The sequence below is a fragment of the Saccoglossus kowalevskii genome, chromosome 17 (assembly GCF_978046115.1).
Source record: "Saccoglossus kowalevskii chromosome 17, keSacKowa6.1, whole genome shotgun sequence".
NCBI lineage: Eukaryota > Metazoa > Hemichordata > Enteropneusta > Harrimaniidae > Saccoglossus > Saccoglossus kowalevskii.
The window spans coordinates 3,126,439-3,151,316 of record NC_140657.1 but is presented as its reverse complement, the minus strand read 5'-3'; the positions used below and the strand labels follow the sequence as shown (position 1 = coordinate 3,151,316).

General features: G+C 34.5%; 1 protein-coding gene across 4 annotated transcripts; it reads left to right on the top strand.

Moving 5' to 3' along the window:
• The first annotated feature begins 7,729 nt into the window (after positions 1–7,729).
• On the top strand, positions 7,730–21,182 carry LOC144353298 (dipeptidyl peptidase 2-like). 4 transcript variants are annotated; one of them, XM_085492081.1, is made up of 11 exons: positions 7,730–7,854; positions 9,839–9,978; positions 10,769–10,932; positions 11,678–11,813; positions 12,899–12,986; positions 15,324–15,487; positions 15,789–15,849; positions 16,244–16,365; positions 17,846–18,046; positions 20,435–20,521; positions 20,793–21,182. In XM_085492081.1, the coding sequence occupies exons 2-9, from the start codon at positions 9,928–9,930 to the stop codon at positions 17,909–17,911; spliced, it is 852 nt and encodes a 283-aa protein (XP_085348207.1). In that variant the 5' UTR covers positions 7,730–7,854; positions 9,839–9,927; the 3' UTR covers positions 17,912–18,046; positions 20,435–20,521; positions 20,793–21,182. The 4 variants fall into 4 exon arrangements, with proteins under 4 accessions (XP_085348207.1, XP_085348205.1, XP_085348204.1 ...); XM_085492079.1 differs by lacking the exon at positions 7,730–7,854 and having other exon boundaries at positions 9,662–9,978; positions 17,846–17,911; XM_085492078.1 differs by lacking the exon at positions 7,730–7,854 and having other exon boundaries at positions 9,662–9,978.
• Positions 21,183–24,878: the final 3,696 nt, after the last annotated feature.

Genomic DNA, 24,878 nt, shown 5'->3' with positions numbered 1-24,878 from the left:
TTAATGAATCTCAGAGTAAGGGACTCTATTGAATCATCTCATTTTAATGAATCTCAGAGTAAGGGACTCTATTGAATCATCTCATTTTAATGAATCTCAGAGTAAGGGACTCTATTGAATCATCTCATTTTAATGAATCTCAGAGTAAGGGACTCTATTGAATCACCTCATTTTAATGAATCTCAGAGTAATGGACTCTATTGAATCATCTCATTTTAATGAATCTCAGAGTAAGGGACTCTATTGAATCACCTCATTTTAATGAATCTCAGAGTAAGGGACTCTATTGAATCATCTCATTTTAATGAATCTCAGAGTAAGGGACTCTATTGAATCATCTCATTTTAATGAATCTCAGAGTAAGGGACTCTATTGAATCACCTCATTTTAATGAATCTCAGAGTAAGGGACTCTATTGAATCACCTCATTTTAATGAATCTCAGAGTAAGGGACTCTATTGAATCATCTCATTTTAATGAATCTCAGAGTAAGGGACTCTATTGAATCATCTCATTTTAATGAATCTCAGAGTAAGGGACTCTATTGAATCACCTCATTTTAATGAATCTCAGAGTAAGGGACTCTATTGAATCACCTCATTTTAATGAATCTCAGAGTAAGGGACTCTATTGAATCACCTCATTTTAATGAATCTCAGAGTAAGGGACTCTATTGAATCACCTCATTTTAATGAATCTCAGAGTAAGGGACTCTATTGAATCACCTCATTTTAATGAATCTCAGAGTAAGGGACTCTATTGAATCACCTCATTTTAATGAATCTCAGAGTAAGGGACTCTATTGAATCACCTCATTTTAATGAATCTCAGAGTAAGGGACTCTATTGAATCATCTCATTTTAATGAATCTCAGAGTAAGGGACTCTATTGAATCACCTCATTTTAATGAATCTCAGAGTAAGGGACTCTATTGAATCACCTCATTTTAATGAATCTCAGAGTAAGGGACTCTATTGAATCATCTCATTTTAATGAATCTCAGAGTAAGGGACTCTATTGAATCACCTCATTTTAATGAATCTCAGAGTAAGGGACTCTATTGAATCATCTCATTTTAATGAATCTCAGAGTAAGGGACTCTATTGAATCACCTCATTTTAATGAATCTCAGAGTAAGGGACTCTATTGAATCACCTCATTTTAATGAATCTCAGAGTAAGGGACTCTATTGAATCATCTCATTTTAATGAATCTCAGAGTAAGGGACTCTATTGAATCACCTCATTTTAATGAATCTCAGAGTAAGGGACTCTATTGAATCACCTCATTTTAATGAATCTCAGAGTAAGGGACTCTATTGAATCATCTCATTTTAATGAATCTCAGAGTAAGGGACTCTATTGAATCACCTCATTTTAATGAATCTCAGAGTAAGGGACTCTATTGAATCACCTCATTTTAATGAATCTCAGAGTAAGGGACTCTATTGAATCATCTCATTTTAATGAATCTCAGAGTAAGGGACTCTATTGAATCATCTCATTTTAATGAATCTCAGAGTAAGGGACTCTATTGAATCACCTCATTTTAATGAATCTCAGAGTAAGGGACTCTATTGAATCATCTCATTTTAATGAATCTCAGAGTAAGGGACTCTATTGAATCATCTCATTTTAATGAATCTCAGAGTAAGGGACTCTATTGAATCATCTCATTTTAATGAATCTCAGAGTAAGGGACTCTATTGAATCATCTCATTTTAATGAATCTCAGAGTAAGGGACTCTATTGAATCACCTCATTTTAATGAATCTTAGAGTAAGGGACTCTATTGAATCACCTCATTTTAATGAATCTCAGAGTAAGGGACTCTATTGAATCATCTCATTTTAATGAATCTTAGAGTAAGGGACTCTATTGAATCATCTCATTTTAATGAATCTCAGAGTAAGGGACTCTATTGAATCACCTCATTTTAATGAATCTCAGAGGAAGGGACTCTATTGAATCATCTCATTTTAATGAATCTCAGAGTAAGGGACTCTATTGAATCATCTCATTTTAATGAATCTCAGAGTAAGGGACTCTATTGAATCATCTCATTTTAATGAATCTCAGAGTAAGGGACTCTATTGAATCACCTCATTTTAATGAATCTCAGAGTAAGGGACTCTATTGAATCACCTCATTTTAATGAATCTCAGAGTAAGGGACTCTATTGAATCATCTCATTTTAATGAATCTCAGAGTAAGGGACTCTATTGAATCACCTCATTTTAATGAATCTCAGAGTAAGGGACTCTATTGAATCACCTCATTTTAATGAATCTCAGAGTAAGGGACTCTATTGAATCACCTCATTTTAATGAATCTCAGAGTAAGGGACTCTATTGAATCACCTCATTTTAATGAATCTCAGAGTAAGGGACTCTATTGAATCACCTCATTTTAATGAATCTCAGAGTAAGGGACTCTATTGAATCACCTCATTTTAATGAATCTCAGAGTAAGGGACTCTATTGAATCACCTCATTTTAATGAATCTCAGAGTAAGGGACTCTATTGAATCACCTCATTTTAATGAATCTCAGAGTAAGGGACTCTATTGAATCATCTCATTTTAATGAATCTCAGAGTAAGGGACTCTATTGAATCACCTCATTTTAATGAATCTCAGAGTAAGGGACTCTATTGAATCACCTCATTTTAATGAATCTCAGAGTAAGGGACTCTATTGAATCACCTCATTTTAATGAATCTCAGAGTAAGGGACTCTATTGAATCATCTCATTTTAATGAATCTCAGAGTAAGGGACTCTATTGAATCACCTCATTTTAATGAATAAGAAAATACTTGTTATATATGAGTCTATAAACAAATTTAACTCCTCTAACTTTATCAGAAATGTAAAGATGAAAATGAAATCTTAATCGAAAATAATTTTATTTTAAAGTTAGCCCACTGACTAGCTAAGGTTTGGATTGAATTTCTTTATTGGAACTCTCGCACTTGGTGTTTGGGTGAGAGTAAATGTTTAATTATAGATGTAACTTATTTTGGTTGTTTTTACAACTCTATTTTTGTATTATTAATAATAATAATAATGTTTATTTGCCATAGATTACATAAAAGAATAACAATACAACAATAAATAATAACTAATAAATATTGATAAATAATAATAATATTAATCTATGGCTGGGAAACAGAAATTAGCTCATGCAGAGCTAGTCTAGTCTGTTTCCCATCAAAATGTATTTTTAAATAGCTATTTATTAATTGTTTTGTTTTGTAAATTTATTAATTATAAGTAAAATAAAAAAAAATATCTTGCAGTTCATGATATTAAAACAAGAAATTTTTCATCTCTATCCGTTGATCTCTTTTGTAATGTAAGAATGTCATCGAAAGATGTGACCGTCAATATAACCAATAAGATGAGTCATTTCAATCCAAACAAATGCGTTTTATTATTGTAATCACTGACTTCCTCCATTTCAATCCAAATGTATGTGTGTTCGACGCAGGCTTCTATTATTACATCGAGTCATTTCAGTTTGCCTGGAAATAAAAATAATGTGAATGACAATTTATTTGCAGTTTTCATATACGACAATATCGACACATTTCGTCTTTAAAATCTTAAAATAAAATAATCGCCAGATAGCGACACTTTTTTTGAAACTTGAACATGTTTAGCACGGCATTTATCAAGCCAACGTAAAGAAAAGGGAAAAATACACAGAGAAAAGCAAATCGTACGATGATACCGTTGTTTTATTATTTCTGCGATATGAGAACTTCAAAACGAATAACAACAATTATTATTATACATCTGTCACCGTAACGTCATAAGTTACAGCGTGCCGTAATTCTGCGGTATTGCACTGGGTATTTCCAAATATGGAACGATTCCGCGCGTAAGCAATCTGTTCTAAGCTTTTTTGTATTTTTCCCATGATGTATCCTTGGGAGAAAAAGGTGTATAATAACAAGGTTATTACGAGGATACTGGAAATTAAGCACTCAGACAGTACGCGACTCATAATATTAAAGATTGAAAGTCAGTATATTTTGAATATGTGTGTGTATGGTTACCGTTTTGTGTCATCTTTCCTTTTATCCTCAGGTCTTTGGGTAAGATCCGGCATTAGGACTGTAAAACAGCAGATCAAAAGGACATACTAGAAAACATAATATAACAGAACTCCGCACCCTGCTGCCCGTGGCTTTCCTTGCGTATGGAAGTTATTTTCACGAGTGGTGCGGTGTATCCTGCGGCCGTACTTTCACAAGCGAAGCGAAGCATCTCGAGTGAAAATAACTTCCATACGCAACGAAAGCCACGGGCAGGGTGTAGGGTTCTGTTATTATTACATATGTTCCATATTTGATTATTTCATATTAATATGTTCAAATACAAAATGTATAGTGTTACGCCCTAGCAACGCGTGTCAGTGTAGAACACGCCTGGTAAACACTTGTCACTGTTTGTTTGAAATTGAAATAATCAGACGTCTAATCTGAGTCGCAGTCCGAATAAATAACTCGTGGACTTTTAGTTGGGACCACGACAGAACTTGAACAAACATGCCGTGCAACTGCGGTACTCCACGGACGGGATGACTTACGTCGACAGCGGTCGTCGCTGAGCTGCACGCTACAACATCGTGTGTGATATTGCTTGCTGGTCGTGGATTGACTGAGTCTTGGTTGCCGGTTAAAATGTTGCTCATTTGGCGTTGGTAATCTTTAGTTGGAACTGAGTAACGACGCAACGTCGCCAGCAGAAACATCCTGGTATCTCGATGTTGATCATGATGATTGCGGCTCCATAGTAATCGCTGATTTTACGGCGGGTGGATCTTCCGAGAGCCCTTCGAGGTTTATAAAACTCAGTTCCCAGGTGGTCAACATACATTAAATTTTCCAAATCGTAGTATTCCATGAGATGTACACCTAACATGCCAAAAACATTGCTGACCAATTTGAACTGGACAAAAATAGCAGACGAAAATGTGTTTACAAAATAAAAATAGTTCGGTAGCCAATGGAAATACCATGTTCATTTGCATATCGACCGTTAAAATACCGAAAACATTATTGCATGGGTGATATGGAAATTAGTTTTTGTCAAAATTAGTGACTGCCAAAGAGTACCATCACTGTTGTTCATGTACTCTTAAACATTGTTTATTTCTGCTATGTTTCGAAAAAACGGTACTCCTGAAGGGACTACGTTGTTTGCTCTCAGATCATTTGTATATGAGGTGTGGAAATACCAATTTTAATTTCAGGGACGAGTCAAAATATACTGCAATACATATGTAATAATAATAATAATAATAATAATTTTAATAAAAGTTTTCCTAAACCATATTCACTGCGTCACACATCCCTGTACAAAACATGAATACAAATCACATTAAGACAAAAATTAACAGTGTTATCAAAAAGAAAAAAAAAAGTTTTCAAAATACTTTAAAAATAACATTACCATTAAAATTGGATTTAAATGAAGAACTGTCTTCTAAACAAATGAGTTTTCAGACTTCTCTTAAAAATAATGATATTGATTGACTGACGAATGGAGAGTGGAAGTTCATTCTACAAAAGTGGGATAATTGCTAAAATAACGCCAACCATATGTTTGTGTAGTACATTTTGAATCTTGTTTTTTCAATAACAAAAGATCAGTGTTAGATGACCTGAGGCCACTATGACCCAGTTCATAACGGTCAATCAAGACACATAAATGAATTAGTGCAGAATTATTTAAAATTTTATAGACAGTTAACAATACTAAACAAATTATTCTTTCACGAATGCAATGCAAATCATAAAGTTTAGATGTAATGTGGTCAGATTTTTGTTTACAATTTACGGGTCTGGCTGCTGCATTTTGAATAGACTGGACTTTGTCTAGCTGAAATTGAGGAGCCACATAATTTCCTTGCCACAGCAAAATAATTTATCACCCTAAAACAAACAAGACTTGTTAGTTACGCTTCACTCTGTACCTTGATTTTCCCCAAAGCGACCCGTATTTTTATTTCCTTCATAAGTGCAATAAATAATTTTACATATCTATACAAAAATTAAAATTGTTTTGATATGTGAATAACAATGTAGCTATACTCGTTTCCAGGCTTTTGTCGCTGCGCTACTACGATTCATCCTCGGGCCGGTGCCCACGAGCTGCTTGTGTCTCTGTGTATAATATTAACAAGTAACGCTGAGGGCAGTATACCGACAATGACAACTATATACGAGCGAGCAGGGTGAGTATACAAATGATTGACAAAATCAAAATTGAAAATGTGTTGTCCTCGGCGCGGTGTACATACAAAATGGCGATCGGTGCTGCGCTCCTTTACCTCGTTTATATAGAAGTATAGTTTTCTTGGCAGACAGATAGACCGACAGACACACAAACAGACAGACAGGCAGACAGACAGACAGACAGGCAGGCAGTCAGACAGACAGATAGACAGACAGACAGACAGACAGACAGACAGACAGACAGACAGACAGACAGACAGACAGTTGCTGTAATGTCCCGTTTATATGATTAGTGATAATGGACCCAGCGTTGTATGGGAATCTATGTGCGTAAACATTTAAATAGTTGGGCCATGATGTAATTTAGCAAATCGCAACTGAACGGTTACGTGACCTTTGAAATAAATCAGGGGTGGACGAGAAAACCATGGGAACTTTTGTGAGACTATGTGCATTTATAGCCTCATTAGAATAAAGGAAGTAGTACAACGTGTCGTTTTTATTTTGGAGTTCCGCTTAAGTTAGCTTGATTCGTCTTTGATTTCGTTTTTTGCACGGCATTATGGTAATTTTTTTCAGATTTTCTTTTATTTTTCTAATAATTACCAACTTCAATAGAAGCGAAATATAAATTATTTAACAATTCAAATAATTGAAATATGATTGCTTTCCTGGAGTTTGTGTAATATTGATGCTCATGCCATTAACCTCAGAAGGATGCCTACTGCGAACAAATTAGTTAAGTTTAAAATCGGAGGACATGGTTATGACTGCAACTGCATGAATATGTTGGTGTATGTTTTCAAAACAGAAAATGAGGCGATATGAGCAGCAGATGTTGTCAGACGGGATTAAAATAACATTAGATTCGAATCAATTTTATTGTTACCATTGACAACCAAACGTGTTTATCACGTGATAAAGACCGTGAGAAAGGGGCGCCCTCTCTAAATCCGCCACTTAACAAGAGTTACGCGTTCGACCAAGATTTTATCTGAACAGCATAAATTACACGTAAAATCAGGAGTCTACCTCTCTTCTCGTCTCGTTTCCATTGCGATGTAATCAATGTGTATATTCCCACTGGACTACTCGGGTTGTTTCGTCTTGATTGGAATTTGCGGCACGGTCGCCGTCTTCGCATCACTCAGTCTGTTCCTTTCACAAATATCAATAGTTGTAAACAAAGTTCTGTTTAATGCAGAACGCCACCAGCGTTGCGTTGTATGCTAGTGTTTGTTTTTATTACTGCAAAGATTTGGCCGATCGGACAGTATTAATTAAATAAAACAAAAACGTGAAACAGTGACTGGCCTTGCTTTTGTTGATATTGTTGACATATTTCAGATTTTTTTTATAATTTTATTTTATTAAACATAAACAACTAACAACTCAAATGAAATACATAACGCATAATATTACACTACTTTCAGTCACTATACAAGATGGCGGCTGTGTTGAGCAGTGTTTACATTTTCGCCGTCAATTTGTTGTTAACTCTCGTCACGAGCAAGTCAATTTACGAAGAAAGATATCACGACCAGTATATTGACCACTTTAACTATGCGATCAATCGTAATCAGACTTTTAAACAACGGTATTTGATAAACGGTGAGTTTTATTTTTCAACTGTGAATTATATACAGTGATATCATCGATGCACTTTTAGTGGCACGTGTGTTGGAGACACCGCCCCCCTACTAAAGCTGTAACAAGACAGGATGTTGAAATTGTTAGTGTGGGTAGTGTAGATGTGATCACTTGAATGCAGGAGATATCACCATCTTATTGTCGGCACATTTCCATAAACCTACTAACACTGTATCAGATTAAGTTGAAATTTAAACCCATTTGTTGGTAAAATGCGGACAATATTTCACGGGAATATTTCAGGCAAATCAAACAGTAACATCGCTTGGTAATATAATGGATGTCAGTGTCATTGTCTAAACCAAAGTCAATCAATTGTTGAACTGTGTCTAAATTCAACATCAACGTTTATTTCAGAGAGCTTCAACATTGAGGGCGTACTTCAGTTACCACACACCTTCACAAACCACACACATAAATGAGACGATCTGCATTCGAGAGAATGAATTTCTGCTGTCATAAATGATATGCAGTGATACTTGCATTCTTCGTTCCACCATTAATCAATAGAGAATAAGATTCAACTTCATCCGAACATATTATTTAGTAAACTTTCAAGCCTGACTGGAGAATTACCCGTCTTGATCTTATTGCCAGCAGTTATTCCAATCACAAGTGCAATACAATAATGCACTATAGTTGTTTTTAAGTTAACTGTTCCACACTCTCACTTTTGCCCAACACACACACTCATCACATCGCCCATTTATTGTATTAGACCGTTTAAAAAAAAAGAAAAAATTATTTTGTAGATCGATCGCCACTGTGATGGTAAAAATATGCGATCATGCATGATGAATGGGCAATGAATGGGCAATCTATCTATGTGATCAGCAAGGGTTTTTCTAGAAAAAACTGCAAGAGGGAGCACTACAATTCAGTGTCGCCACCAAGTGGAGGAGATAGTGTTCTCCCTACCAGGGTGTGGAGTTTTTGATAATTCTAAGTTAAAGTGGAGCCTTCTATGGCTTCCTTGGGGCCAAAATTACTATCAGACAGGTCACAGTTGAAGACTGTGAACACATGTTATCCCTGGTCAGTCAGAATTTTATGGTTGCCAGAGGATCTGCTCCCATGGGTGGGGGGGGGGGCATGGCCATGGCCATGGCATGAGGGCGCTGTGCCCCTGTTCCCTTGTTTAAAAAAATCTGTGTACGTTATCATTGGGGGATGTGAACACTATAAATGTGCAACCCTCATGCAATGGATGTGCTTTGTGAATATAATTACATGTTGTGCGAATACTATACTGACAGTGTTTCTAAATGTTTTTTTCTTTGAAACTATGCAGTTTTACATTTCACAATTCTTTAAAAGTTCATATCCTTGAGGGCGGAATACGTCACAGAATATTCAATGTTGCTAAAGCTTGCACTACTGTATTTCCATGGGCTCTGCGCAAGATATGCTGTAGAATGCTGATTGAAGAGCTGGTGAAAAAGGATAAAGTCAACACTAACACAACACAAAGTCAACTTTGAAGTAATCCTGAGCAACCAAATGTATATATGCAAATATAGGGGTAATCTTGTTATACTGCTCAGAACTTCTCAACATCTATCCCAAAGTACAGTTTTCGGCCTTTGTTTTCACCATGATGGTTGCCAGGCAGTGAAAATGTACGAATGTTCACCCATGAGGATAGAGCAAAATTCACATATGTCAATAAATAAAGTTGTCTCACTCGCCCCCAACTTACTGCATTGTTGGTTAACAGTTGCATGACCATTACTGGCTACTTTGTACATCAAACCTGGTGATCTCTTGTGTTGTCATTCACTGTACATGGCTTATAATGTAGCCTTCTGACACATCGTGCAAGTGAATGTGGAGTTGCAAATGTCTTCATAACTTCATTATGTTTGTCATTATATTACTTTTGAATAGACATTATTATCAAAAAAAAACTTAAGAGTTCAAATGTCTTTAATTTATGATATTACAGATACATACTGGTCACCTGGAGTCGGACCCATATTTTTCTACACTGGAAATGAAGGACCAATCACAGCATTTGCTGACAACACCGGGCTTATGTTTGATATCGCACCACAGTTCAAGGCATTACTGATCTTTGCAGAACATGTAAGCAATGAATTGATATATAATTGTAACATACACAGCAAATCAGTATTTAATATGGTGTTGACATATAAGTCAGTGTTTAATATGGTGTTGAAATACAAGTCAGTGTTTAATATGGTGTTGAAATATAAGTCAGTGTTTAATATGGTGTTGACATATAAGTCAGTGTTTAATATGGTGTTGACATATAAGTCAGTGTTTAATATGGTGTTGAAATACAAGTCAGTGTTTAATATGATGTTGAAATATAAGTCAGTGTTTAATATGGTGTTGACATATAAGTCAGTGTTTAATATGGTGTTGAAATACAAGTCAGTGTTTAATATGGTGTTGAAATATAAGTCAGTGTTTAATATGGTGTTGAAATATAAGTCAGTGTTTAATATGGTGTTGACATATAAGTCAGTGTTTAATATGGTGTTGACATATAAGTCAGTGTTTAATATGGTGTTGACATATAAGTCAGTGTTTAATATGGTGTTGAAATACAAGTCAGTGTTTAATATGGTGTTGAAATATAAGTCAGTGTTTAATATGGTGTTGACATATAAGTCAGTGTTTAATATGGTCTTAAAATATAAGTCAGTGTTTAATATGGGGGTTACATATAAGTCACTGTTTAATATGGTGTTGAAATATAAGTCAGTGTTTAATATGGTGTTGGCATACAAGTCAGTGTTTAATATGATGTTGACATATAAGTCAGTGTTTAATATGGTGTTGAAATATAACAGTCAATGTACAATTGGAACATAATAGGAATAACATTTTATGTATATGTGTTTTCTAGAGATACTATGGTAAATCTTTGCCGTTTGGAGACTCATCCTTTATATTGGGTAACATTGGATTCTTATCTATTGAACAAGCCATGGCTGACTACGCTGTGCTGATACATTATCTAAAAATTAAATTAAATGCAGCAAAGTGTCCGGTTATTGCATTTGGAGGCAGGTATATAATAGTTTATTAAAAATATTATAGTTTCATGTGTTTGTTTTACCCACGAACTGAAGATATCTGAAATGTCGTCTGTGACACCTAAAGTATCCTCGGGTGGAGCTACCTCACAGAATGTTCTATGTTGCTAAGACGGGCACCACTGTACCATGTATTTCTATGGGCTCTGCGCAAACTGCTGTGCAATGCCAGTCGAACAGCCGGCGAAAAAGACAAACGTCAAGGAAATGGCACAAACTCAACTTTGAAGTAATCCTGGGCAACAGAATTTATGTTGTGCATGAGTCTCAACAACTGTTCCAAAGTACTGTTTTCTGTGAGTTTTCAGACTTTGTTTTCACTGTGATGGTAGCCAGACGGGGAAAATACCCATATGACCCCCAAGGATAACCTTTTTTATCACATAGCCAACTTGAATACTTATTTATTTATTTATTTATTTATTTATTTATTTATTTATTTATTTATTTATTTATTTATTTATTTATTTATTTATTTATTTATTTATTTGTTTGTTTGTTTGTGTGCTTGTTTGTTTGTTTGTTTATTTGTTTGTTTATTTGTTTTATTTATTTATTTATTTAGAGTGTTTTAGAAATATGAGTTACAATCAGTTATACTAGTTATAAAGAGATCTTGTTCTAAGGTCTCTGAATATATACTGCATGCAATAAATACCAATTCATTATGAAAGGCTCAATCTTCTCAATGAGACAATGTTTTATATTCAACCCTACAGTTATGGTGGCATGTTAAGTGCATATATGAGATTTAAATATCCTAATCTTGTTAATGGTGCCATTGCTTCCAGTGCACCTATCTACCTTGTATCCAACCAGTCTTCTAGAGACTTCTTCTTCCAAGATGTTACAAAGGTGAGTAGGCAATAATTACATGGGTGTCTGTTTCTAGCAATGAGGAGAGCTTTTTTTGTTAACCATAAGATTTTTACAGCAAATGAATAGCCATATAGAGTATAAGGAGAACAGTCATTGATGATGAAGGTTATAGCAAGAAATTAGGATGTACTTATCTAAAATCAATGATATCATTTCCCAGTCTGTAACCACAGACTGATAATCATTTTTTATTATTATTCATGGTTATTTTGTAATTTACAGGTATTTTTTAATTAAAATTTGATAGATTTCTAGAAATTTTTCCTGTCAAATGAAGATTTGTTCCTGTCTAAAATGTGAAGTGTTTGTGTGCAATGATTTGTAGACAGTTGGCTGGTTAAAAGACTGTTGATGACTGACTTTCCAGATTACATTATATTATTACTCATATTTAGTCAGCGGTTACGTAAGCTTCGACAACATGTACTTAACCGTTTTTTTTTTCCTATCGTCTTCCGGGAAATAGACAAAGTAGGCATTGGGTAGTATTTGGGCAATTGACACATATTAACATGAAATGAAAACAATGCTTATGCACATAACAAAACAAGATGTGTAATTTGACTGTGGAAAAAAGTTTTTTTTTTTCTGAGCAAAAAATGAGCAAAAAACTTGTGAGAGACACTTGGCTAAGACCCACAAAGTTCATTGCATTGGAACATCTCTCACCTATCTTTGTGTTTTTGCTTTCATGTTTGTTCTTAAACTAAAAACATTGACATGTGAAAAGGTCATTTATGGGTTTATTTTCATGTTTGTTGAAATGGCAGCATTGGACTGATCAATGTCACAATGCAGCTATATGTCTTGCATCACTTTCATGTAAGTGAATAAAATTAAACCTATTTATGTGTGGTGCGTTCCAAGCATGTTAATAAATATTTGTTGTCAGAAATTCTTAATGCATGAATTATAAAATACAAGACAGTGTTGTCTAACATGTATGTATGTTTCCAAATTTGTACGACATTAGTCACAACTAAAATTTGTTCTGTTAGAAGGTGAATCACACTAATATAAACTGAGCAGTATTTAGTTATCTTATCCGTTTTATTTTCCAGGATTTTTCTCTTGCCAATAAGCAGTGTCCATCTGGTGTAAAACAAGGATTCCAAAGAATTGAAGATCTAGTTAACTCTGGTCCTTCCGGTATACTGACTTGTTTTCATCTCTCATATTCAAAACCGTCATGCTGATTGGCTGAAAGATGGTCACATGGTGTTGAATAAATCATAATATACCATTTGCATCACACTGATATTCAACTTTAGTGATGTCAGCATATGAATTATGTTATAGTCTTGTGTGTTTAAACAAACACATATGTTGTAAAATATGAAATATGGCAGATAACAAAATGTGTTGAATTGTGGGTAGAAGTGCTTTATAGTCTCTTTAAAGTGTAACTGAATTGGGACAATTGACTTTTTTTGTGTGCAAAATTTATTTATAAACAACATTATGAAAAAAAATCAAGTGAAAAGGGTATATAAATTGGGTAAACAGTCAATGATATTCCGAAATCGCGCCACGCCCCCCTCTCCCATCACCTTCGAGTTTTTTCGGCATTACGAATGTAACCGAAATGGCGCCACCAACGGGAGCATAAAGCATGAGCTAGCTAGCAGACAGGATTGTTTATCATTTTCCATACGCACGCGTTTCGTAAACATATACAACGAGTTACCACGATCGAGAATTCTTACGAGTTACCATCATATACAACGAGTTACCACGATCGTTTTCATGGGGAAACGCTGTGTTGTTGGCGGGTGTAGTAACACACACGGCGATCGCGTAAGTCTTTATGGGTTCCCAAAAGATTCGAATTTATGACATCAGTGGACCAAAGCCGTCAAGAACACCAGGAAACATTGGGATGGACCTTCTCCATATACCGTTATTTGCAGTGTCCATTTTACGCCCGAATCATTTGTTGATCCACCATCTGGATTCGTTATGAATTATTTGGGTTTCGGGAATAACTGTGTAAATAACCAGAAGAATAATATTTTCCATGTAGAATATGAATATTAATTTGCTTGAAAAGTTTAGAATGTATTCATGTTATTATGCCAGAGTCGAAATAACTAGATCGATCGTGGAACAACAACAACAAAACACAAAATGGCGATTGGAAAATGTAAGCACTGGACGCATTCACCGTTCACGTACTTTGTGTCTTTACATGATTTCTTCAGAAGATCAAGAAACTGAAAATTGCACACTGATATGTGTTTAGAATTTGGATGAACAAAAGACAGAAACTGGAAACCAAGCCGGTCACGATGTTCAAACTCTGTGTCACGGTCATTTTGGGAAGGTACACGATCACCAACATCGCGTACTTTTCTTGCAGGTTCAAACCTGTATGGGCCAATTTGTCCCTGGCACTCTAAAACAAAATCGTGACATCTCTCATTGTCATCATACTCTTCGATTTCATAACTCTCGTCAGACGATAACATAGATTCCGTGTCGCTTTCCGAGCACTGCATACGTATAGCGGCCATTGTGAGACGATGACAAGTTCCCCCCGTGACGTCACAAAGTACCCTTGTATGCTAATTAGGTACTCTCGTTGGAGCCTCGCTCTGAGTCGACCAAGAAACTGAACGTGGGCGTGTCCTTATCCAGAACATTATTATTGATCGTTTACTTAATTTATGTACATTTTTCACTTGATTTTTTTTCATAATGTTTTTATAAATAAATTTTGCACACAAAAAAAGTCAATTGTCCCAATTCAGTTACACTTTAATATTACAGAAAGTTTTGTTGCCAGTATGATTTTCTTTAAGTCGTTAAATGGCAAACTAAATATTTATTTAATCACCATTTATTAAATTTAATTGCCATGGTGAAAGAAATGCTCTCAATGTAGATAGCTAGAGTAGGTTTTGCGCAATAAATTGCTAAATGTATGAAATCCAGACATTTCCAGGCATTATAAGAGTACCAAAAACCAGGTGAAAACTGCACCAATATTTCAACTCACTTCTCACTACCATAAACTCCATCATGCATTTCTGTTACAAATTTGGCTTAAGGTGTGTTCTAAAAACAACTGACTTTGGAAATCTAACTTATCTAAACTTTTGAGCTAAATCAAGTTTTGTATTTAATGATCTCAAGATAGCACCATCGTATATAAAACATGTTATGCTAATTAGGATTAAAAAATCTGATTTTTTTTTCAATTATATGCATTTAATTCTCGTCTTTCAATTAATTTATTTTGTTTTAATTTATTATTTATATACTGGTGGATATTGTATTATTGTTACTTTGCAATTACCAACCTAAAAAATCTACCAGCATATAAATTCAACTAAAGTCAAATAATATATATGAAAGAAGGAATTAAACACATACAAAAAAAAAACATTTTAAAAAAGCGCAAACTAGGATTTTATTTTAATCCGATTGGTTTAAGACCACTAAATTCATCTTTAATATACTCTATTAAATCTTTGTGTTTGGCAGGTTTACAGAAACTGACCAAGATACTGCGTCTGTGTAAACCAATGACAAAGAACAGATTGAACCATGTGAATGGATGGATACGCAACTCACTCACAAATCTAGCTATGTTTGATTACCCATATCCCACTACTTTTTTGGTTCCTGTTCCAGCCTACCCAGTCAAGGTAAGAATTCCTATTTATAGACAATGGTAAGAATAATAAGTGAAAAATAAGTAAAAAGAAAAACTCATTGTTTGATATCTTGGATCATGTGATTTGATGACTATGGTCACTGATTGGTGTTTTAGCTAGTCTCAGATATTTCATATATCCTTTGATGACATTTTAATACCATGGCCTCAACCAATGAGAAAAGGCAATAAGAATAATGAGGAGACATCTACCTTTTGTCTATAAGTGTAAATGTACCTATGTTATATAATGGTAAGGCTATACTATTAACATGTATTTTAATTTATTTCAGGTTGCTTGCAGTTACATAATGAATAGTTCTGACCCACTTGTAGGACTTGTCCAGGCAGCAGGTATAAGTTGCAGATCTTAAGTGTCTTTTATGTGGGATACTCTGCCATCTACATATAACCCCAACCAGTTTGAAATTTGTTATATTTTTCAGCTTACAATAATTATATTAAAGTAAATATATTGACAACATTCAGCTAAGTGGGATTCTATTATAGTCAGCAGTAAAATCGTTGACTTCATTTCAAATGCACAAACGTATGATTGACACTCAACTTGTTAATAAATCAAACAATCTGATAACTACATGAATTTTATGAACATGTCTGCTGTATAGCATATTGTGGCCAAGTCAGAATATAGCTATACAGTGGTCAAATGTGATGGAATTTAAGTCTTTGCAGGTTTTCATTATATCTAAAAATTGTCTGTTTAATGTATTCGTCTGTTATATAGGTCTGCATTACAATGGCACTAAAGGTTCCCTGAAATGTTTTGATGTTGACATGGAATTTGTAGAATGTGCTGATCCTACAGGGTGTGGAGTAGGCCCTGATAGCATGGCATGGTATTACCAGGTGAGTACAGGATGAAGATTAGATTTTGATTACATGGCATGGGATTACCAGGGGAGTACAGGGTGTGGAGTAGGCCCTGATAGCATGGCATGGTATTACCAGGAGAGTACAGGCTGTGGAGTAGGCTCTGATAGCATGGCATGGGATTACCAGGTGAGTACAGAGTGTAGAGTAGGCTCTCATATAGAGACTCTCTTCCTAGGTAGTGGAGGTATTGATGGCATCTTAAATGGACCTGTCCACCTTTATGTCTGTGATATACTGTGAAGAGCCTTTCTGACTTCTGCTTGAGCACACAATATCCAATATTCATGACATACATGTATCCTGGATAAGGTTTGCAATACACCAGAATAAAGTAATCTCTGATGGTAGTGTGATATCACTAAGTATGTGTAATAAAGGCCTTTTAGAAATCCAGCACCTTCAGACTGTTCAGAATTCTGCAAACGTCCATCTTTGTCAAGTTGCAGACCCAATTGTGGCTTTAAGTTGTTCTTCTTTTGTTCCCTGATGGCTTGTAGAACATCCCAGAAGTGAGTTTGTTGAATGTGACGCTCCAACAAAAGTTTTGCGTCATCCAATTCACCTTGCGTTAAAGGTCTCTAAGTTCGCTTTTCACCTTAAGTTTCTTAGTGAATTGTAATACCCATGCAGTGAGCCTCAGCATTTTATGTTGAAAATGTTCTCTCATTAAGACTGAATGGGCTAGAAATTGTCATCTGCTCACTAGAAATCAGTCCCACTTCATAGAGTATTTGGATGCCTTCTTCTCTTGAGTCAATATTGTCTAAGTTGTTGGCCTTTGATAGTTAAGGATAGTTTCATGTGGGCCACATGTCCTCTGAAGCTGTCAACCAAATCGGATCATTCCACCAATTTTCAGTTGAATTCTAACCTAATCTGGATCCATGAAGATAAAGGCCTGAATTAATTTCTATCTTCTGTCATAAAAGCAAATTCAATTAGTAACTCAATCTTAGGTATCACATCACAGTAAGAAAGTTGCCAATAATATCTCTAAAGTTGAACTTGGCGACTGGATTATTATAGGTCTATCTGATCCAAATGTGATGTTGTCATGGGATGTTGTCAACTGAATTAGTTTTCAAATTAAGTACTTGTGCCAATCATTAATATAACTACGTTGGTTATCAAAGTCTAGCTTATGAATTAAGATGGATGAAGTTTGCATCAATACATATTCACCTAAAGTCATCAGAACATTAGCTTGAGTAGCAGGACCTGCTGGTTTTGGGGAATTTCTTGGGGCAGAAGCTTCTGTGATGATTTCCCTTTCTATTACAATGATAGCATGGTATTTTCACTAGACAGTCATTTTACAAATGACCTTTTTTAGACATATGAAAAAGCTACCTTTCATTTTTCGTTTTTTTTCCAATGGATGGGTAATGTGGACATTCATCACTCCAAGGATCAAGATTGCAGTAACAACACACTTTCTTTGGTTTAACCGCAGAATTATTGGAGGAAATGTGTGAACCTACAACCAGTATCTCTGCTGAAGTTACCATCTTTGTACTAGGTGGGTGTGGATATTGTCTTAGTAATTGGAGTTGAAGAAGCTTGACCTTCAGCAGACTCACAAGCTGTGACTCTAATTCTCAAGTAACTCCCTAAGCTTTCTGACTGACCATTTATGTTTTGCATCTCAAGTTGGGTAAGGACCTCTGTTGGTAATTTAGATGTTATTATGGAGACGAATATGTCCTGTGATATATCTTGACTCAGATCTTCTAAATCATACATGTGTAACATAACTTCCCTGTGAGGTTTGTTCTAGTAGGTTGGTCCATCAATGCCACATAGTGCACATTAACAACTGTTTGGACATTGTCAAATATTACATTAAGTAATTGTATCTCATAATTTTCATTGGAAATAGCTATACCAGATATAGTATCTTTTCCCTACTTTTGAGATAATTTGAGTGGAAATGTTCAATAGATAGTTTTGAATTCTTTTCATTTCAGAGTCTCACCATAAAATGATGTTATTTCTAACTTTGAGAGTTTAACATGTTCTGACTTTTCTTGACAAGGTGCCTGCTTAAGCCTCTAGCAGTTGTTGAGTTTTGACTTGAGTTTTTCTTTGGAGTTCTATCAACTTTTCGATCTGTGTGTCTAACCAGGCTGCAGAGTACATTTTCTTTCTTTAAGCTTTCTCTCAGGAGCAGTCAAGTTAGCAATACAGTCTTTAACATCAGAAACAATGTCAATTGCCTTTGCAGACTCTGCTTAAAAAACTAGCGATATCTGCCTGGAATTGACTTTCCTTAACTGCTACAGATAGTCTTTCACAGGCTGAATCACATTTATCTTTGTATGTCTTCAGCTTTGTGGATAAAACATTTACTTTCCAATTACTTTTCTCCAATTGATCATCATTGGTGTGTTGTTTCAACAGTGGTTTTGCCTAAGAATTGTCCTTATTCAATAAAGTGGTGTATCTGGATCTCATCGGTTTAAGATGTGACATAGACATTTTAACAATTTAAATTAAAGTAACCAAGTAGAGTCCTAGGTTTCGGCATCAATTGTTCAGAAGATGGGGTAAATTACTGAGGAAATGAGAGCTTGGTTACTCACCACAGCTGAACAACTTTACAATGGATCATCCTACATTGTCGTTAGTGCTGAGCTGTATGTGCCAGGAACTTCAGTGCAGATATTTGTCCTCTATTTGTTGTGTCTTGCATGCACCTGGTTGTAACTTACTGTTAATATGAACCTTTGGGGGAAAGGTAAATATTTAAGGTATGTTATACCGTATTACCCCGGGCATGCGCCCCTCCCTGGGCAAGCGCCCACCCCCCTGTTTTCACATAAGTTACATGTTGGGGACATCCTCGGTTAAACGCCCAGGGTAATTTTTAGCCAAGAATTAGGTCAACAACAAAGGTGTATTTGTCAAAAACGAACGCGTCTGATTTATTTAAATAGTGTGTTTGTTACGGTAGTTCTCTTTTTGGAGTGTGTGGTGGCCCTGAAAAGGGCCGCTTTGTTTGTGTTTTTACGATGCGATGTATCAATACGTGCGTGAACAAAATTATGCTAATGAGGTCATCGCCTTCTTGGATTACAAGCGGTAGTTTTTTCCCGGCCGTTTCGACTTGCACTGATCACGGTTACTAAAAATGTAACCGTGCATTGATTACAATATTTACCATAGTTTGTAGTCAATTTCAGTGAGTAATACAACTTCATTCGCTGACATAAAACAAGTTTTATTCCTGAAATTCGACCATGTGTCTTAGTGTTCCCACAGATCTTGACCGAGTGCTCACGTTTATTGAAACCTCGCATAAATCAAGAAATAAGTACGTGTACAAAGTGTACGAAAGCATTCCTTTATTTGACCTTATCATACGATCACAAAAACAACTTTTTAAAATCTTTTTTGGGGTGGTCCTCGGGTAAGCGCCCACCCCCAATTTTTCCCGATTTTGTACGTTCAGGCCCCTGGGCGCGTGCCCGGGGTAATACGGTACTATATATATCGTAATGATTGGATAACTGTCCACTTTTTGGAAAATATTAATTATTTAAAATATGCCGTATATGTCACATAATGATTAGTAAAATTTAGACCTTTGGGGGGAAAACGTAATAATTAAATATATATCATACCATAGATATCAAAATGATTGGTTAAATTATTTAAGATATATCCGTGTCTTGTTTTAAACTGTGCTTTATATCAGCTGAAAATTTATTATTTTTATGCCTCAGCTAGTATATTTACTGATTAATCTACTACTAGTAACAAAAGTAATGCACATTGGCAACTTATGTACCCAATATTAATACTTAACAGCAATGTAACCTTCAAATCATTATAATATCTAATTATATTATGGGTAATGATAATCATAATGTTTGCGCTCAGATAGCACCACAATTTAAAGAAACTAGTCTGTGTTGGTTGGTATATAGCCACATGACTGACTCAATTTATGTTTTGTGGAATTCTACTAACCTCAGATTGCTGTACATGTAACGTATGTTTGTTCATCTATTCTGTCTGTATTCATTTTCTCTCTCTGTAGGTGTATTAACAGCAAGTAATATTGCGTTTACTGATGTCTGACTCATTGGTTGTTATTCTTATTGACGGTGGATCACTCGGATCAGAGGTATAAACATTTGATGTTTATCAATATAAAGTGCCTGTTGCAAAAAAAAATGCAAATAAATTATTTGTACAGTAAAAATTTGCAGGCATTTTATATAGTGGATCTATATGTCTATTCATGTGTAGTTAAATTTATGCTAGATTGTGTTTATATTTATAATGCAGCTAACAATGTTGAATTCCATGCAATACAAACATAATATATGTGTCACTGAATATAACTAAATGACTATATAATAAACCATGTTTCTTAAAATTTCCTTTTTTTGCAGAGGATTTAATTCTTTAGATCCACCATCTGTGGTTGCAGCTCGAGAGGAAGAAATACAATACATACAGAAATGAATTGAACAATTCCATTGACTGTTAACTAAAGTTTTACGTTTACATGCTTTTGACAGATATATCACGCAATGATTTGTAATGAGATACAGGTTGTGTCATAAGGACTCCACAATTACCATATTGTACTGTTGTTGGAATTCAATATGTACAACTACTTTTTTTTTGTAAATAATTATTCTTCAAAATGAATATATAATATCATATCAACACAGCTGTATAATATTGATATATGTTTTTTGTGAGAGGATATTTTTACTAATTCTAAGGCTGTCCGACTTTTACTGTCATATGAAATTAAACGCATTTTTTCTCCTTAACGTTTGTTTTTATTGTTAGTCACATATACAAAACTGGAATGACATGATCCGTTGTAAAATAAGTACTTATGAAGACATACATTACATAAGTTCATCCATCACTTTGACAATAATTGGACATCATTGTTGGGACCCATGCAAGTCTGCATGTTTGTCTGTGTCAAATATAGTTATAATATTATCCCCCATCACTGAACGGTTTGAAATTAAACTTGTTACACAGCAATTATAACATGAAACGCCATCCATGTAAATGATGTAATATGCATAATCAATTTCACTGCATCTCAAACTATTAGAAAATTGGTACCCCAAAGCGTAGAATTAGTTGAATGTCTAATCCTAATTTGGAACTAATCTGTACATATACATTAGCTAATAAAAATGTAGATGCGAATAAACATTTGTGAAATATCTGAATTCAGCATGTACATTTCAGAAACAATAATAATAACACTTTATTTAAACCTAATGAGCTGTTTGGCCAATAAGACCATTTTCCATGGCATTGATAGATGTTGAAAATTCACAGTAAAAGTTTGCTTAGCACATACAAATATACAAAAAAAAACAGATGACACCGAAAACTTGTTGACTTAAATATACTTTATATATACAGTTGCATGATATGTTTCACTTTTTTTTTCCGACGAGAAATTATTTTTCTTCTAACATTGCAAGTATATGAGCATTTTGCTCAAGTATTTTTGACTCCCATGTGCGAAGCACAAAATGGGAGTGAGGCTTTGCAGTTAGTGTGTCTGTATGTGTGTGTGTGTATGTGTGTCCGTCTGTTCCATTGATATCTCAAGAACCGTACATCAGTTTTCAATGAAACTTGGTGCATAGATGCTCTGGGCCAATGCGCAGATTTGATTAGGTTTTGGTAAAAAAACATGCATATTAATTACCTAATTTGCATGATAATTAGCTGATTTTAGCTGTTCCACTGATATCTAAAGAACCACTCATTGGATTTTGATGAAACTTGGTATATAGATGCTCTGAACTTGTGCGCAGATTTAATTAGTTTTTGGTAAAAAATCCGTACATATTAATTACCTAATTTACATGATAATTAGCTAATTTTTAGCTGTTTTATAACTGTTCCACTGATATCTAAACAACCGCTCATTGGATTTTGATGAAACTTGGTACATAGATGCTCTAAACTAATGCTAGGTGTTGATCAGTTTTTGGTAAAAATTACCTAATTACTAATTACCTAATTTGCATAATGATTAGTCAATTTTTGTTTTTCCACTGATATCTCAAGTACTAATCATCACATTTTAATGAAACTTGGTACATAGATGTCATAGGACACTGCACAGACCTGATAGTTTTTAGGGTAATATCAGTGCAAATTAATCACCTAATTTGCATCATTAATTAATTTTCAGCTTTTGATGTTTCAAGTAGTAAGCATTACATTTTAATGAAACTTGGTATATAGATCCTTTAGGACTATCCAGAGACCTGATTAGTTGCAGGGTAAATAATTGTGCTTATTAATTACCTAATTTGCATAATTAACCACTTTTGAGCTATCACACTGATATCTAAAGTACTAATTATTTCAATGAAACTTAGTACAAAGATGCTCTAGGACAATGTACAAACCTGATTAGTTTTGGGTTAAAATCTGTTTATATTAATTCCCTAATTAGCATAATAATTCATAATTTTTTTTGGTTCCAATCACATTTCAATAAAACTTGGTACATAGATGGTCTGTTACATTGCGCATACCTCATTAGTTTTACATTCAAATCTGTTCTTATTAATTTTCTGATTTGCATTATTAGTTTTCAGCTTTGCCATCACTATCTCAATCAAGTACAAGTAATTTCGAATTATTTGTAATGTGTCTCCAATACTCTCAGCAAATGGGAGTTCTTTCTAAGCTTTCTTTGCTTGGTGATTAGAAGTTGTATTGCACTTACTACGTTCTTCAAGCTTTGTTTCTATTCAGTTGGTTTGAATCAATGATTACTTGACTGAATCGATCCGCGCATGTTAATTAGCTGATTTGCATAATTAATTGGTTTTAGCATGTTCATAGCAGTTTACATAAATGAATTGAAACTGTACATGTTTACTGGTTTTGAGAAATATTTAAAAATATGCATATGAATTAGCTAATTTGCATACTTTAATAAATACTTGTTTTTTTTTAAATGGAGTCAAACTCGGTAAATGCTGTTTATTTTGACAAATGACAAATGTCTGCGGTTCAATTTGCATATATTTTACTTCTGTTCTGTGTCATACTAATAAAACAAAAACGCATGTCAAAGTTAGCATTTATTTAATACGTTAATACGTCTGGTTATCTTTTTCGTAATTTACAAGTAAAACAGAGTAAATATGTCTGAGAGCTGGCATTATTTAAAAAAAAAACAATTTCAAAAAAATAATGTTGCTTTCCAAGTTAACATACTAGTAGTATATGATATATGAGAATACATCCGTTTGCCATTAATTTTCATTGTAAAACATTTTATAGTAGAATCCTGGAGATTATTTTATATATTTGTGTTTTTGTTTTTTTCCGACTCGTTTTAAACTCTGATAAAATAACTGCACACGCGTGAAGTTTAATCATTTTTTTCTATAATATGTGCAAAACACTTAGAACTATGAGACAACTTTGTATTTCTTTCGTTATGGCAGCTGATTTAGCTACTTGTGGTTAAATATTATTTTATAGACCATTTCTAAGTAATTGCCAATATTATTTATTACAGACACATTACGAACATATAAATACGCAATAAGTGAGATTCTATCAATAATGGCAATATTTGGGGCAAGATTATATTGCAAAGCCGTATGAGTAGAATTTGTGTTAATCAATTAGAAATCACTTGATTCTAATAATAGATCTACGGGCGTGTGATTTAGCTATTTTTTCCTATATAATAGAATGTCTATTCATACGGTTCAAAATGTCCTCATATACCAATTTCATTTGGTGTAAATCATAGATAATTATACATAAACCGAGCTTTTGATAATACTATTTATTAGTTCTCAGTGTTCTCAGCTGTCATCCTTCTGTATAACCACGTTTCATTTTCTGTGATAAAAATCATCTGCATTATACCAATATACATATATAACTAAGAGTTATAACTAAGAGTCTATGTATCATAAACTAGAACTAAGATATAAGTAAGACCACGTGGTGTGAGCATGAGTAGGACATAATACTTGGACGTGTTCCAGAACACCTCGTCCATTGACCCCTTTGTTCCACTCGTCGCCCGGGGTTCCTGAGAATTTATTGGTGAGTCGTTTATGAAATAATAGCTTGGGCGGATAACTTAGATCAATACGCAACAACTGTATAAGTCCTGTCTACAGTCCTGTTCGGCCAAGGTACAGTCCGTAAACTTCTCATAGTTCGCATGAGAAAAACCTTTTCTCGTAAGGATTATTTGTAGATTGCTACTTCGTCGTTCTCGTTATAATGCCCACTCTTCGCAGGATAGTTTTTATATCACGTCGGAAATCATGGTAACAGATTGGTCAGAAAAAGATTAATTTTTCATCGTTTTTATCCAATGTTAATCAACAAATCTGTTGGAGAGCAATAATGAACAGCATTTCAATTTGTCTTGGCTTCGTTACAATAGGGAGTGTCACTACCGATTGCCAGTCGTTTTTGATTGACTAACTAACTGTACATGC

Coding starts and splice junctions, on each gene's coding strand:
- LOC144353298 (XM_085492079.1), top strand. CDS start 9,814: ATGTCTTTAATTTATGATATTACAGATACATACTGGTCACCTGGAGTC. Junction 9,979..10,768: donor TACTGATCTTTGCAGAACAT/GTAAGCAATGAA, acceptor TGTGTTTTCTAG/AGATACTATGGTAAATCTTT. Junction 15,488..15,788: donor TTCCAGCCTACCCAGTCAAG/GTAAGAATTCCT, acceptor AATTTATTTCAG/GTTGCTTGCAGTTACATAAT.